The sequence below is a fragment of the Gallus gallus genome, chromosome 21 (genome assembly GCF_016699485.2).
Source record: "Gallus gallus isolate bGalGal1 chromosome 21, bGalGal1.mat.broiler.GRCg7b, whole genome shotgun sequence".
Classification (NCBI taxonomy): domain Eukaryota; kingdom Metazoa; phylum Chordata; class Aves; order Galliformes; family Phasianidae; genus Gallus; species Gallus gallus.
In genome coordinates, this window is record NC_052552.1 from 4241898 (window position 1) to 4254934 (window position 13037).

General features: G+C 52.8%; 1 protein-coding gene across 1 annotated transcript in view; it reads left to right on the forward strand.

The window, feature by feature from the left end:
* Positions 1–117: 117 nt before the first annotated feature.
* Positions 118–13037, forward strand: part of SPEN (spen family transcriptional repressor) — a 56258-nt gene continuing 43338 nt past the window's right edge. The window contains 1 exon segment of the mRNA XM_046903274.1: positions 118–268. Coding sequence (XP_046759230.1) covers positions 186–268 — 83 coding nt within the window. The 5' untranslated portion in view covers positions 118–185.

A 13037-nucleotide genomic window follows, 5' to 3' on the forward strand; every position in this document is an offset into this window, starting at 1 on the left:
GTCCGCCGGGGCCGCCGCCGCGGGGGGAGGCAGCCGGCGGCGCTGAGGGCGGCGGGGCCCCGCGGCGGAAGAGGCGGCGGAGGAGGAGGAGGCGGCGGCGGCGGCGGCGCAGCGCGGGGGGAGGCGGCGGCGGCGGCGGTGGAGGCCGGGAGCCGGGGCAGGGGGCTCGCCCCGCGGCGCGCAGCATGGTGCGGGAAACAAGGCACCTGTGGGTGGGCAACCTGCCGGAGAACGTGCGGGAGGAGAAGATCATCGAGCACTTCAAGCGGTGAGTGGGGCGGGGGGGGCGGGGATGCGGGGCAGAAGGGGCCCGGGAACCGCGGGGAGCCCCTCAGGAGCCGCTCGGGGGGGGGGGCGCGGAAACGTCCGCGGAAACGCTCGGCGGTCCGCAGGGATCCCCGCCGGAACGCTCCGCGAGGCGCCCAACCGCGCCGCCCTCAGCGCCGGCCGGAGCCGCGCGGCCCTCGGAGCGCCCGCAACGGGACGGCGGTGCGCGGCCTCGGCCGCTGGGGGCTGAGCGCGGGGTGCTGACGGCGTGCGGGGCTCCGGCGCTCCGCCGCCGCGTCCTTCATCATGAGTCACCATGGGAAAAATAGACGCGAGCCGCGCCGCGCCGCGCTGACAGATGGGCCGCGCTGCGAGGGGATGCCCGCGGGTCGCTCCGCGGGGCCGCTGCCCGAGCACGGCTGCCTCCAGCCAGGCCCTAAAATGGCGGCGAGGCCCGGGCCGGGCCGTGCGTGCGGCCGGGGCTCCCCGGGCCGGGCTGTGCGTGAGGCCGGGGCTCCGAGCCCGCGTCGTGCGGCGGAACGCGGTGCGGAACGCTCCGGGCTTTGCGTGGTTCCGAGCGCGGCGAGCTGAATGGGAGTGCGAATTTGACGTTCCCGAGTCGTATTTTTGTCCAGCCCTCCGCTTCTGGGAGGTTAAAGCAGGAAAAAGTTGCTATGGCACTGTTGCTTGGAGATGGATGTGAAAAAACGGCAGGCTCGGAATTGTGAATTCCCCCCACCCTTTTTTTTTTTCTTTTTTTTTTTTCTTTTTTCTTTTTTTCTTTTCCCGGTTGTTTTTACCTCTGCGAGTTTCGATTGGTGGCTGCAGGAGGAGGTTTGCTGCCAGGCAGAGCCCTCCATTCCCAGCACCTCTCCGCGGCTTTCCAAAGATAAACGTTTCTCAGCGCTCGTGCGTTGGAGGGAGGCTGGCGTTACGCGAGTAAACGCGGGGCTACAACGCACCGCATACAGCCGGGTCCGGGCGCACGGAGCGGCAGGTAGCGGGCAGCCGCAGGTACAGCCACACAAAGCAGCCGGGCTCTTTGTGTGCTGACGGCCGCGACGTGGAAGGAGGGAGCAGCAGAGAGAGGCTGTGGAGCTGGGAGTGCGAGCCGTGCTGCGGGCACGGTGCTGTCTGCAGCCTTCCCCCTGTCCGGATGTGCTCCTCAGGTTTGGGACGGCGTGGCTGGGGAGCAGCGCTGCCCCCACAGCTCCCCGCTACCCGCGGGGCTGTTTGCGTTTCCACTCGGCCGCAGTTCCCACCTTGCAGCCTGCAGGCAGGCTGTGTGCTGCTGCACGGGCTGTGCTAGGAGCAAGTTTGGGAGCCACGACCATTTTGTTCCTGAAGGAGCAAAACCCGGGGGTGTCCCCTGGAACTTCAACCCACGCGCTCAGTGTCGGGGTGCTGTTTTATTTCTTCTTCCTGCTCCCATCCCGTTCCCCGTTTACTCTGGGAATCTGGCTTGGCTTTGCCATCTTTGGACTCATTTATTTTTTTAAGAGAAGGAATTAAGGTGAAAAAGGTGTTTTGTGGGAATTAATACATTTCTTCTTTTTTTTTTTTTTTGGCTTGATAACCAAAGGGGTTAAGAAGAGGGATTTTGTCTGTATTGTAACAAACTGAAACCCGGGCTTTTGTTTTGTTCTCACAGGCAGTGCTCCCTTCTGAAAGACTTCATTCTCAGGCTCTGTATTTCCTTTCAATGAGTTCCTAAGGCGTCCCTGAACACGAAAGCAATGGGTGCCCAGAGCGGGGGTCTGCATTTGAGACACAGCAAACCCCAAACCAGCACTGGGGTGCAGGGGAGCGGTGGCAGCCATCACTTTGGGTTCCCCTGATTAACGGTGCCGTGACTCACAAGAAAAGTCATTCACCATCACTGAAGGATGCTCAGCAGCCTGCAGGACAACTGAGCATAGTAGTGCTTGTCCCCAGCGTAAGTGCTGGCCTCCTGTGGGTTCTTTCCCTGTGTTTTCTCCCGGTTCATCTGGAGGAACCTGGCTTTGTCCCTTTATTGCTGTTTTAAAGGGTGAGAGGAGTAAAAGCCTCTTAGTTGCAAGCCATGTGACTTTGGTATGCCATAGTGCTTTCTGTGGGAGAATTAAGACGTTCAGAGTGGCGACCAGGACTGCGAGACACCTTGGATTTCAGGAGCTGACGTTCTCCTTCGAAATCATTGCGATTGCGCTGCAGATCAGAGCTCTCTTGGAACAGATGAATAGCTGTTAGCGTTTTCTTCTGGAAAAGCAGAGGGCTTTGTCCAGCCCCAGGCCGCCCTGCTCTGAGGCGTGCAGGCTGCCTTCTGCAGAGTGGGTTGTGTTGTCAGTGCTGCTCTGAGGAGCGAGATCTGGCCATAATGGACGGTGTGTGTTTCTTTCAGTAGCTTCCAAGCAGCAGTCGGTCAGTGTACAAGAAATGTGTCTGGTGGCTGGCAGTGAGGGCACGGCCTGGGAGCTCCTCCTGCTCGTGCCCTGGGCAGCACTGCTGAGAACAGTGATGGAGTGGTAGTGCTGTAGGGCAGAGCTGCGGGGTCGCTGCTGCAGGACATTCCCAAGCTTTTAGTGCTTATAATCTAGTTACGGTTGTTGGGTATCACTTGAGATGCAAACGTGTGGGTAGTTGTCCTAAATCAGCTTTGCATGTAGAGATCCCTGTTCAGTTGTGATGTTTATCCAGGGAAGAGGCTGAGATATGGATACAGAATGTCCCATTCCTGGCTTTTTTCTCTGTCTGCTTTGGGTGACAGTGTTTCATAGCGCAGATGCTGGCCTGATAGCCCAGAGCCTTTGGAGGGAAGGTGGGATTTCTGCTTGTGCTTTGCTGAGGGCCTGAGGTACCGTGCAGCATGAAGGCCTGGTTACGCTGTGTTTGACCAACCCGTTGAGTAAGAGCTGTTGGTTTTGAGGAATGTAAGCGTGATTCCTCAGTGCTGTGAGAGTCACTGCTCCTCAGGCTGCCCCGTGCTCGGTTCTTTGCCCACACTGGAGTGAGGTGGCAGCTTGGTGACGCCACGCTGGCCGGGGAAATGCCTGTAATTACTGCGACGAAACTTAATGAAGAGATGCACGGAGCGCAGATTTGGTCTAAGCTTCTGTTCTAAGTTCCTGTACGCCGGGCCGTGCTTGAAAGATAAGTGGATGGATCACTTGGTTACGAAGTTCTGCTGTCTGTTGAGCCTTCCCGGCTTTGTTTGTTCCCTGAGGTTCCTTCCGAGGTCCTGGCTGCGTTCATTTGTGATGTGAGCAGAGCGGCTTCTCTTATCGCTGAAACACCGCTTGGAGTTTTGCTGGCTTTTGGTGTTCCTCCTAATTGCTCTAAATTCCCTTGGTACAGCACTGAAGTAATCCTACTGCCCTTTCAGACAGATTGCTGCTCGCCTGTCTCTGCCACCTGTGAGCAAAATGAGACTGTTCTACGCATACAGGAGATGCCGTCAGAGCCTGATGGTTGTTGTGGCCGCATCTGGGTTGATGGAAGCATTGAGGTCTGTGTGGAACCCATTCCTGTGAGAGCTGAGAGCAGACTGGTGGATGGAGAACTTAACAGCCCTTGTGAAGCATACGCAGATATTAAACCCATTCATCAAGCTAAAATGGGACTAGAAAAGGCCCAGAGCTGTTCCTGATAGTCTTGTTGACTGTTTTTTTCCCCAGTGCTTTTCATAGGACAGCAAGTTGTGCCAAGTCCTCCGGCGGATGACCTTATGTAGTCTTAAGGTGTGTCCAAATTTAGGTCCTTGTCTCTGCTAAGGGCCCAGCAGCACCAGCTGGCATTCCATGGGAAAGGAAGTCAATATCCATCTGAGCAGAAGACAGGCTGTGGTTCTGGGGCATGTTGGTGAGCCAAGATGAGCCTCGAGCTTTATTTTGCTGCTCTAGCATGCAGGAGCTGCAGCAGGAGATGTGTGCCACTGGGGTAAAAGAGAACAAAAAACTTCTTGCAACTATATTAACAGTAAGAGGAGGTCTGAGGAGGATCTCCATTCTTTACTGGATGCAACAGGGAACATGACCACTGAGGATAAAGAAAAGACTGAGGTTCTCAATGCTTTCTTTACGTCTGTCTTACTGGTCTGTAAGTCAGACCAGTTATCATCAGGGTGCTCAATCCCCTGACCTAGACTGGAATGGGGAGCAGAATAAACCCCCCATGATTCAGGTGGAAGCAGAGACCCACTACTCCACCTGGATGGTCTCAGGTCCATGGGGGCAGCTGGGATCAACCTGAGGGTGCTGGAGGAGGTGGTAGCCAAGCTGCTTTCCACCATCTGTCCGAGTTCCTGGTCAACTGGAGAAGCCCCAGGGAATTGGAGGCTTGCCAGTGTGACTCCCATCTACAAGAAGGGTCATAAGGAGGATTTCAGGAACTACAGGCCTGTCAGCCTGACCTCGGTACCAGGGAAGGTTATGGAGCAAATCATCTTGGGTGAGATCACACGCATGTTTGAGACAGCCCGGGGATCAGGCTCAGCCAGCATGGATTCACAAGGTTCAGGTCCTGCTTGACCAACCTGAAGTCCTTCTGTGATCGAGTGACCCACACGGTGGATGAGGGAAAGGCTGTTGATGTAGTCTACCTAGACTTCAGAAAACCCTTTGACACTGTCTCCTGTGGTATTCTCCTGGAGAAGCTGCAGCCCGTGGCTTGGGAAGGTACACTGCTGGGTAAAGAACTGGCTGGAGGGCCGGACCCAGAGGATGGCCGGGTTGTGGTGAGGCTGGGGTTGGCCTCTTCTCCCGTGTAACTGTGATAGGACAAGAGGGAATGGCCTCAAGTTGCGCCAGGGGAGGTTCAGGTTGGGTATGAGGAAATATTTCTTCTCCAACAGAGTGGTCAGGTGCTGGGACTGGCTGGCCGGGAATGTGATTGAGTCACCATCTCTGGAGGTGTTCAGGAAAGGTTTGGGTGTTGCACTCAGGGATATGGTTCAGTGGGGGAAGTGGTGGTGGTAGGTGGATGGTTGGACTGGATGGTCTTGGAAGTCTTTTCCAACCCTGGTGGTTTTATGAGAAGTTGGGAAGGAGGCAAAACCGAGGGCTGTCCCTCTTGGCTGGTATTTTGGGAGGGCTGCTGGTGCTGAGGCTATAAGTACTTAAGTTGCTTCTGGGGTGGGTGAGTTCTGATTTTGGTGGCTACCAAAAATAAGCATTTGCAAGATACGTTGTCTGTGGTTTTTATTAAGTTGAGTGAATGTGCTGAGGTCTGTGAATGCCCTGAAACCAAAGACTGGAAAGGCAAACATTCTTAAACAGTGAACTAAGGAATAAACTAGAAAATAGGATTACTGCTCGTAGACTTTGAGTTCAGTGGGAAGAATATGAGCCTGAAGATGTTGGCAGTGAACAACCAACCTGGTGGCTTACCTTCACCTGAGTCTTCAGTGTTAGAAAGATGATTTGAGCAGTGAGTGGAAATTGGACAAAAGGTGCTTTTTGCAGGTTTCCACCTGACGATGGTACATGCCAGGGTCGCTCTGTCTCTCTGGCTGCCCAGCACTCCTGCTGTGGCTGAGTAACGTCAGCTCTGGGCTCCCTGAGCCTGAAAACCCATCTCCAGTGCTCAGCTGCAGTCATGTTTTAAGACGTGATGACGACTTCTATGGAACGAGTAGAACACAGCGAGTGCTTTGGCTTCTGCATTTCCATAGTTATTGTTTGACCTGCTGACACTGTGTAATCATCACATGCAATCTGTAGAATTCTGTAGTGTGAAGATAACATCCTTTAGTAAAAGATTAAGCGGAGTTGCGTACTTTTCATAAAGACACCACAATATATCCCAGGGACTGCTGCAGTCTGGTCTGTTAACAGGGCAGATTGATGGTCGAGGCAGTGTCTGAATTCAATTGAAACAACACACATCTCAGGGCAGATTTTTGGAAGCGCACCCTGCAGCTCTGCATGGCGCTGGCTCTGCGCTCAGTTTTGTATATTCATGTGTTGTCTGAGGTCCAAATATTCATGGTGACTTGGGTGATAATGCAGAATTGGGATGTGAAAGGAACATAAATTTTCTGCTCTGACAAACTAATAATGAGAAGAGCAACAGCCTATCTCGGCGGCTGGTTTCTGTTTGAAAACCCAGGCATCTTTTAAGAACAAAAGGGAGCCTTTTTGCTTCCATTCTCTTCCTCGTTTTAATTAAGCTTAACAACTTAAAATTGAAAGCACTTTTTTTGGTATGCTTAGATCTGTAGCCTGCACATCCAAATCCAATGAAAATGCACTGGAAGTGTTTGATCTCACAAAGCTCAACAGTGATAAACCCGAGCCTCTCTGGAAGCAGCGCAGATGGATGGTCGCAGTGCTCAGCACCAGAGATGCCCTGCAGATAGATGCTGCTGAGCTGCTTACGTGTTCCTCTTGGATACCCTCCTGTCCACGTACAAAGGCTTAACGTGCCTTTTGTTATCCTCTGGTGCCGCAGGAAATCAGAGCTGGGTTCACACCAAACTATTGCGTGGATAAATTGGGTACGTGACCAAAGCTGGTTTGGAAGTCATCTTGGAGCTCACGAAATAGAGTGCTGCCAGACTGTAACTTCTTTTTAATAAGCAGTGGTTCAGTTTTGCTCCAGGTAGGAACTATAGCTGATGTTCTCAGTCCGTGGGCTTCATTAGAAATACCTTCTCCCCATCCTCAGCTTCCCCTGTGTGCTGCAGGAGCCTTTGGAAGGATGCGGGCTGCTTCTGCGCAGCACAGAGCCCTGAGCCGGGGTCCATCTGCTGCTGCTGCAGGCCTGAATGCCTCCTGTCCCCGTTTGTGGTGCTGGCTGCCAAATAGCACACAGAGCCTTATTTCAGCGTTCCCTTTTCAGGCTCTCTGTGACAGCTGCGGGTGACCCATAACAGTCAGTAGGGCAAAATAAGAAAGATAAATGGGCAAGCTGTATGGTTAAAGTAGTCTTTGCTGGAGGAAGAAGTCTTCCGGCCTCATCCATATCCTGGCTGTGAGAAGAATGAACGCTCAGAATGGATGACTATCTCCCTTGTCTACAGAACCAAAGCTGGTGTAGGAGTTGGTGGTTGTACACGTGAGATGCTGCTCTCGGAAGGCCATCTGAATGCACATCTAGATGGCCACGATGCTCACACTGCCCTTGTTGTAATCAGAGACAAAAAGAACCTTTGGTCTTCTCTAAAACAACGTGCTGGGAGTGTCAACAACACAGAAGCGTTGCTATGTTTAGAGAATAAAAATGGCTTCAGCTCATTCTGGACCACTGTTTCCTGGAAAATGTACCAAAGCTTGCAAGAAGGCCGGTTATGAAGTTTGTTTCGCTAGAGAAGTACGAGCCGGTGATCACAGAGACTCGTTAAGCCTGAAGATGATACATATTTAAAGTACTTTGTAGCATGGCAGGGAGACCATAATGTTATGACTCTGCATTTTCCTCCATCTGCTGCTGAACGCGTGCAAAGCAGGGCTTGGAGAAGCAGAGCTGAGGTGGGGATTTACCCTTTGCTGTAAGAATGAAAAACGATTAATTGCGAGATTCCCCACGGTTGTGATGCAAGTACATACTTCACATCAGATCCAAACAAATCCTAAAAGCGTTCACTCAAAGCAAGGCTCGAGCAATTCCCATTCAGAAAGCATTTAATGTAGCATATCACCAGCAGAAGATTTTGAAGCAAATCTGCAGATTATGCTTTAAGGTGGAAGGGGAATGTCCTGGGGATGGAAGTTGGTGGCTGTGTGTCTGTGTAGGTTGGAGGAGGAAGAATCGCAGCACATCTCACTTGATGTAATGCACTTGAGCGTGTTCTCTCCCTTGCAGAGCTTCTACATGTTTCTGTAGCCTCCTCAGGCTTCTATGAGTAGTTGTACTGCTCAGGAGCAGCAGCATTTGTATTTGTTCTGATCTGCTAAGAGAGCAAGACTGACGTGGTCTTGCCGTGCATGCTTATCATCCCCCATCACTTCTGAACCCGTCAGCCAGCTGGAGCTGAACTGGAGGGCGCAGGGGGTGCTCCCAGCCTCAGTGACGTGACGACCCTGTGAGTGTAATGGAAACGAGCAGTTGTAATAGGGGAGGGAGGCCTGATTAGCGGCCCCATGGAGAGAAAAGCTGCAGCATGAGCGCAACCCTTATTAGACATTAAAGAATCCACACGGGAGAGAGGTGTTCCTAACCGTGGGAAAAGCTGCAGTGGGAACTGGCGTTTATTGGACACCGGGGAATTCGACCTTAAGACATGCATCCATAAGAAATGAGTCTTCATTATTTCTGCTCACAAAGCCGCTTTCTTTTCCTTAATGGTAAGAAGACGGGTATACCGGTAAGCCCTGCCGTGGGTACCTGCAGAGGTGGCTGCTGGTGAAGGTTCCTTAATGACAGAGCTGCTGTCTGTTTTCTGGTGGCTGTGAGCAAGAACCCTGTGCTGTAGAACTGCACTGGTGCTGCTTTACCCAATGCAGTATTGAGACAACTGAAATTTAGACTCACAGAATTGCTCAGGTTGGAAAAGACCTTAAAGGTCATCGAGTCCAACCACGACCTAACCATACTACCCTAACTAACAACCCTCTGCTAAATCATGTCCCTGAGCACCACATCCAGATGGTTTTTAAACGCATCCAGGGATGGTGACTCAATTTGCCTTCTGCCTCAGCGTCCTGCTGGGGGATTGAGTGGGACTGACCTGCTGAGGGTGTGCTGAGGCCTCTCCCAGCTCACTGCAGGTGATCCCAATGGCCACACCGGGACTTCTGCTTCCCCTCTGCCATCCTTGATCAGGGCTGGCTTTTCAGAAGCTCTTCCTGCAGCTTGTTCTGTGTGCAGTGGGACTGATGGGCGCCTCGAGGAATGGCTGTACCCGCGGTTGTGTTTCAGGAGCCACCTCGTACATTCACACTGAAACAGAGCATCGGTAGCATTGCTGCTGGTGAGCTTTGTTGTCTTTGGCACTGTAGAAGAATTTCCTGATACCGACTGTTGGAAGAGGGAGCTGTACGAGTATCAGATGTGAATAAATAGTTGAAAATATTCCGTTTCTTCCCTCTCTGGTGGGACGCAATAATTTGTTTATATATTAATAGCTTGGCAGTATCCGAGTGGTGACTTTGCCATGAAGGTGTAAACAAAACGTCATAATTATGGATCACTTTTTGTGTCTTAAAATGAAGCGTACAGCTGAGCTGTAGGCAAGAGGTGAATGCTTATTTCAGCACAGAGCTATCTTCCAGACTATCTGATATGCTGAGCATGTTGCTCTGAAATAACAGAGGTATCAGCAGTGAATGTGCCTGTGCTAGCTTTTTAATTTCCTACTTTGTCATCTCTTACGGAGGGATTACGAGCGCACACAAAGCCTGTGCTGTTCCCGGTGCGTGGCAGAAACACGTGCTGTGTCTCATTAACAACCCCCTGTTTGTAGTCAGGGCTGGGGGATTCCCATAGAGCGCTGCTGGGGGCAAAAGGGAGCTGGGAAATGCAGGAGGGGACGGGGTTCAGCCAGCAGTTTTTGCACTGGGGAGGAGGGGGGTTGGATTCATGGTGCTGAGTGTTCAGCCTGGCGGTTCAGATGGTTTCTGCTCCAGATTTTTGAGAGTGGTTTAAACTTTTTTTGTTGCTGTGAGGAGTGCTGGAGAGAATGCCCTGAATAATGTGTATTTTTTTCCCCCAAAGGTCGCGGAGCCGATAAAGATCGCTAAGCAGGCTGTAAAGCATCTGAGATTGCAATCTAGAGAAGTGTGGGAGCTCGGTAATGAGGGCATTTCTGACTCACTGCTGTCACAAGCTCGGCTTGCCCTACGGTTTGAAAGCCAGCGCTCCTTGTGAGATGAGGAGCTTTTATTTGCATGGCTTTGCGAAAGCAAAGACTTTCAAAGCTCACATCACGTGGATTTACTGCTCTGACAAGCGCTCCTACCTGCGCTCATCCCGATTGTGTGACTTATCCTTGTAGGATTTTGTGCCGAGAAAGGTGGAATTGGAGAGGCATTGAATTTCCTTTATTTTTAGCTGTCTCTAACGCGCCGTAGCAGCTGGAGATGAGGAGAGCCAACACCACCCATTGCAACTCGGGAGGCTGCTGGAAGCGCTCCGTGCAGCACTTGCAGCCTCAATGCTGGTACCCTCATTCCTGGTGGGTGTTCAGATGAGGTGCTCGGAGCCATCGGGTTCCTTTTAGGGCTGTGTGTGCAGCTCCACGAGGTCGGTACTCTGAAACATCACAGCATTTTCGCTGCAGTCCCACATTGCAGGCTGCTACTTGGAGATGTTGGGCACGAGGAGTGTTTCTGTGACTCATTTCTGCTCCGGAGCAGCCGTGTGTGAGGCAGGTGGCTGTGAGCACGTTCCCATGTTTGTCAGTGGGCGCTTGGGATTCTGTTTGACAAACTCTTCTGGTTTGAGTGACAGCTGTACAAAGATGAGTGGTTGTGGCTCATCAGGTGACAGTTCCTTGCACGCAGCTGTTCGTTTTAAGCCTAGTTTCCCTGCGCTCTGGAATCCATCTTGCTCTCTGTTGAGATTATGTTTCAATTAACACACGTTATTTTCATCCCAGCCCTGCACAGGCACACGTTTATGGGGTTTATGGGCTGCCTCTGGCTGTGCTTTCTGTTACCCGTTAGTTTTTATGAAAGGACCCAAACCCGGCCGTGCAGTCTGTGCTTTGTTTGAGTTTGTTTGGGTTGGTGTCCTCTCTTTGTAAGCTCTCAAGTCTTCTTTCAGTTGTCCCATCCCTGGAGGCATTCAAGGCTGGGTTGAAACTAGATGGACTTTAAGGACCCTTCCAACACAAGCCATTCTATGGTTCTGTGATTCTAGATGTATGATGACATTTGATCAAAGACTTTATCAGGTTTGGACTTTGTCCTCTGCCCAAAGCGTGACCTGAGCAGCATCCTAGGGATGACCAGTGGTGGAATGAGTTGTGGGACTGAGAACCAGCAAAAAACCCAGAAGGGATCTCCATGGCAGTGCTGGGTTCTCCACGTGGGTAGCTTGTCTCCGAACCCTCTGAAGCTGGTAGTGGAAGCCTGCTTTGTGGCAGCACATCCTGCATCTGACGTGCCTGGAGCAGCTCTGCTGTGTGCGGGGGAATAGAGGAGTGGGATGCACGCAGGCAGACATGTGGCTGAGGACTATTCCAGGTCACGTTATTTTGTTACGAAATAACAGCATGGCCAGAGCAGGGTGGTTGGCAGGAGAGCTCCTCACCTTGTGCTCTACTGCAAAATGTAACTGTATAATAGCTCAGAGCACAAAAACCCTCCCGTGCTTCCCAGCAACTAAAGATAGCTGGCTTCAGTCAGGGTGAATCCGAGCGGATCCGTCCCGTTCAGGTGTGCTGCTGTAACAGGACGGCTGGTCAGATGGTGCTCTTAACGAGCAGTGCAGAAACCAGCACTAAAAGTTCTGCCTTGGTTTTGATCTCTCAATGTCTGGCATGCGGCAGGACTTGTTGTGCAGCATTGTGCCAACGTCCCCAAGGAAGGAAGGTGATGCTCTGTGGGCTGGGGTGCAGCTGACCCACGGCGTGGCTGTGGGGGGGTATGGGGGTTGTATGAGCTTGGGGGGAGAGAGAAGGAAAGGGATTTAGAAGTGACCACTTCTATGATTTCTTATGGTGTTTATCAGTTTGTAAAGACCCTGATCAGGTTGTAAAATCATGCAGCTGAGCAGTAACACTTGCTTACTAAGTATTTGCTGGCCGGCTCTGTGGTTGTGTCCTTTGTTCCAAATGCTCGTGCTGCAGGAGGGCAGAGGCTGCGCGTGGCTGCGGTGCCCAGGGAGGGGCCGGGGTGCGGAGCAGGGAGCGCTGGAGCCCAGGGACACCCCGGCACTGAGGGTGGGGGTGCTTTGATCTGCAGAGAATAAACCCATAACGTTGAAATGACAAATTCGTGTTCTTTGACAAGCTGGATTAGCGTGGCTTTGTTGGAGCGATGATTAGCTGGCAACTTTTGTTTTCTGAAAGGGCCTCCAGATCTCCATTTATAGCGTGCTACAGCTGCGCGCTGGCGGAGGGGCTCGCTGACATAACAGCTCTGCGCCCCGGCTGGGATTCAGCTGAACTGTAAACCCCTCTGGAAGCATGACTTCATTCAGTGCGGAGCTAATGATTAACCGCCTTGTGTTCCACACGCAAGGAAGCGCTGCGCCTGGCATTCCTCGGGCGCTGGTTGCACGGCTCAGCCTCTTTGTTTTCGGCCGGCTCTGCCAGCGCCGGCAGAAGGCAGGTGGGGTTGGGTGGGTTGGAGCCTCTCTCCCCGCTCCCCTTCACCCCCTCTTCCCGGCGCTCAGACCCACACCGAGGTTATGCTCGCCCTTCGCCTCCATCTTGGCTCCCCAGCGCCGCGCTGCAGCATCCGCCAGCCTCGCCATGCGGCACTGCGGCTCTCCTCTCCCCCGGGGATGGGATGCAGAGCATTGCGGGCGCAGGGCACGGACCCCGCGGGGCTCCTTTGACCTCACTGCCTCTCACTTTCCTCCCCTGCTGCCTCCCTGCCTCGCAGCAAAGGCGATTGTCACAGATTATCCCAGGGGCTCATCAAGGACACGGCGCAGGACGACATAGATCTGTGCGTCCGGCTTACCGCGTCGTCGCCAGGCGAGGTGATGGAGGGCTGTGGCTGCAGCAGAATACAGCACGAGCCTCCCCCACTCACGTTTTGTTTAGAAAAAAACCATACCTTGTCCCTCGTTTTCCATCACTGATTTTCTTTTTAATTTTTTCCTTAAATAGCCGTCAGCCAAAGCACGCTTCCTCGCTATGAAACCTGAGCTCTGCCTCCGAGCGCTGTGCGTTGCCGTCGCGT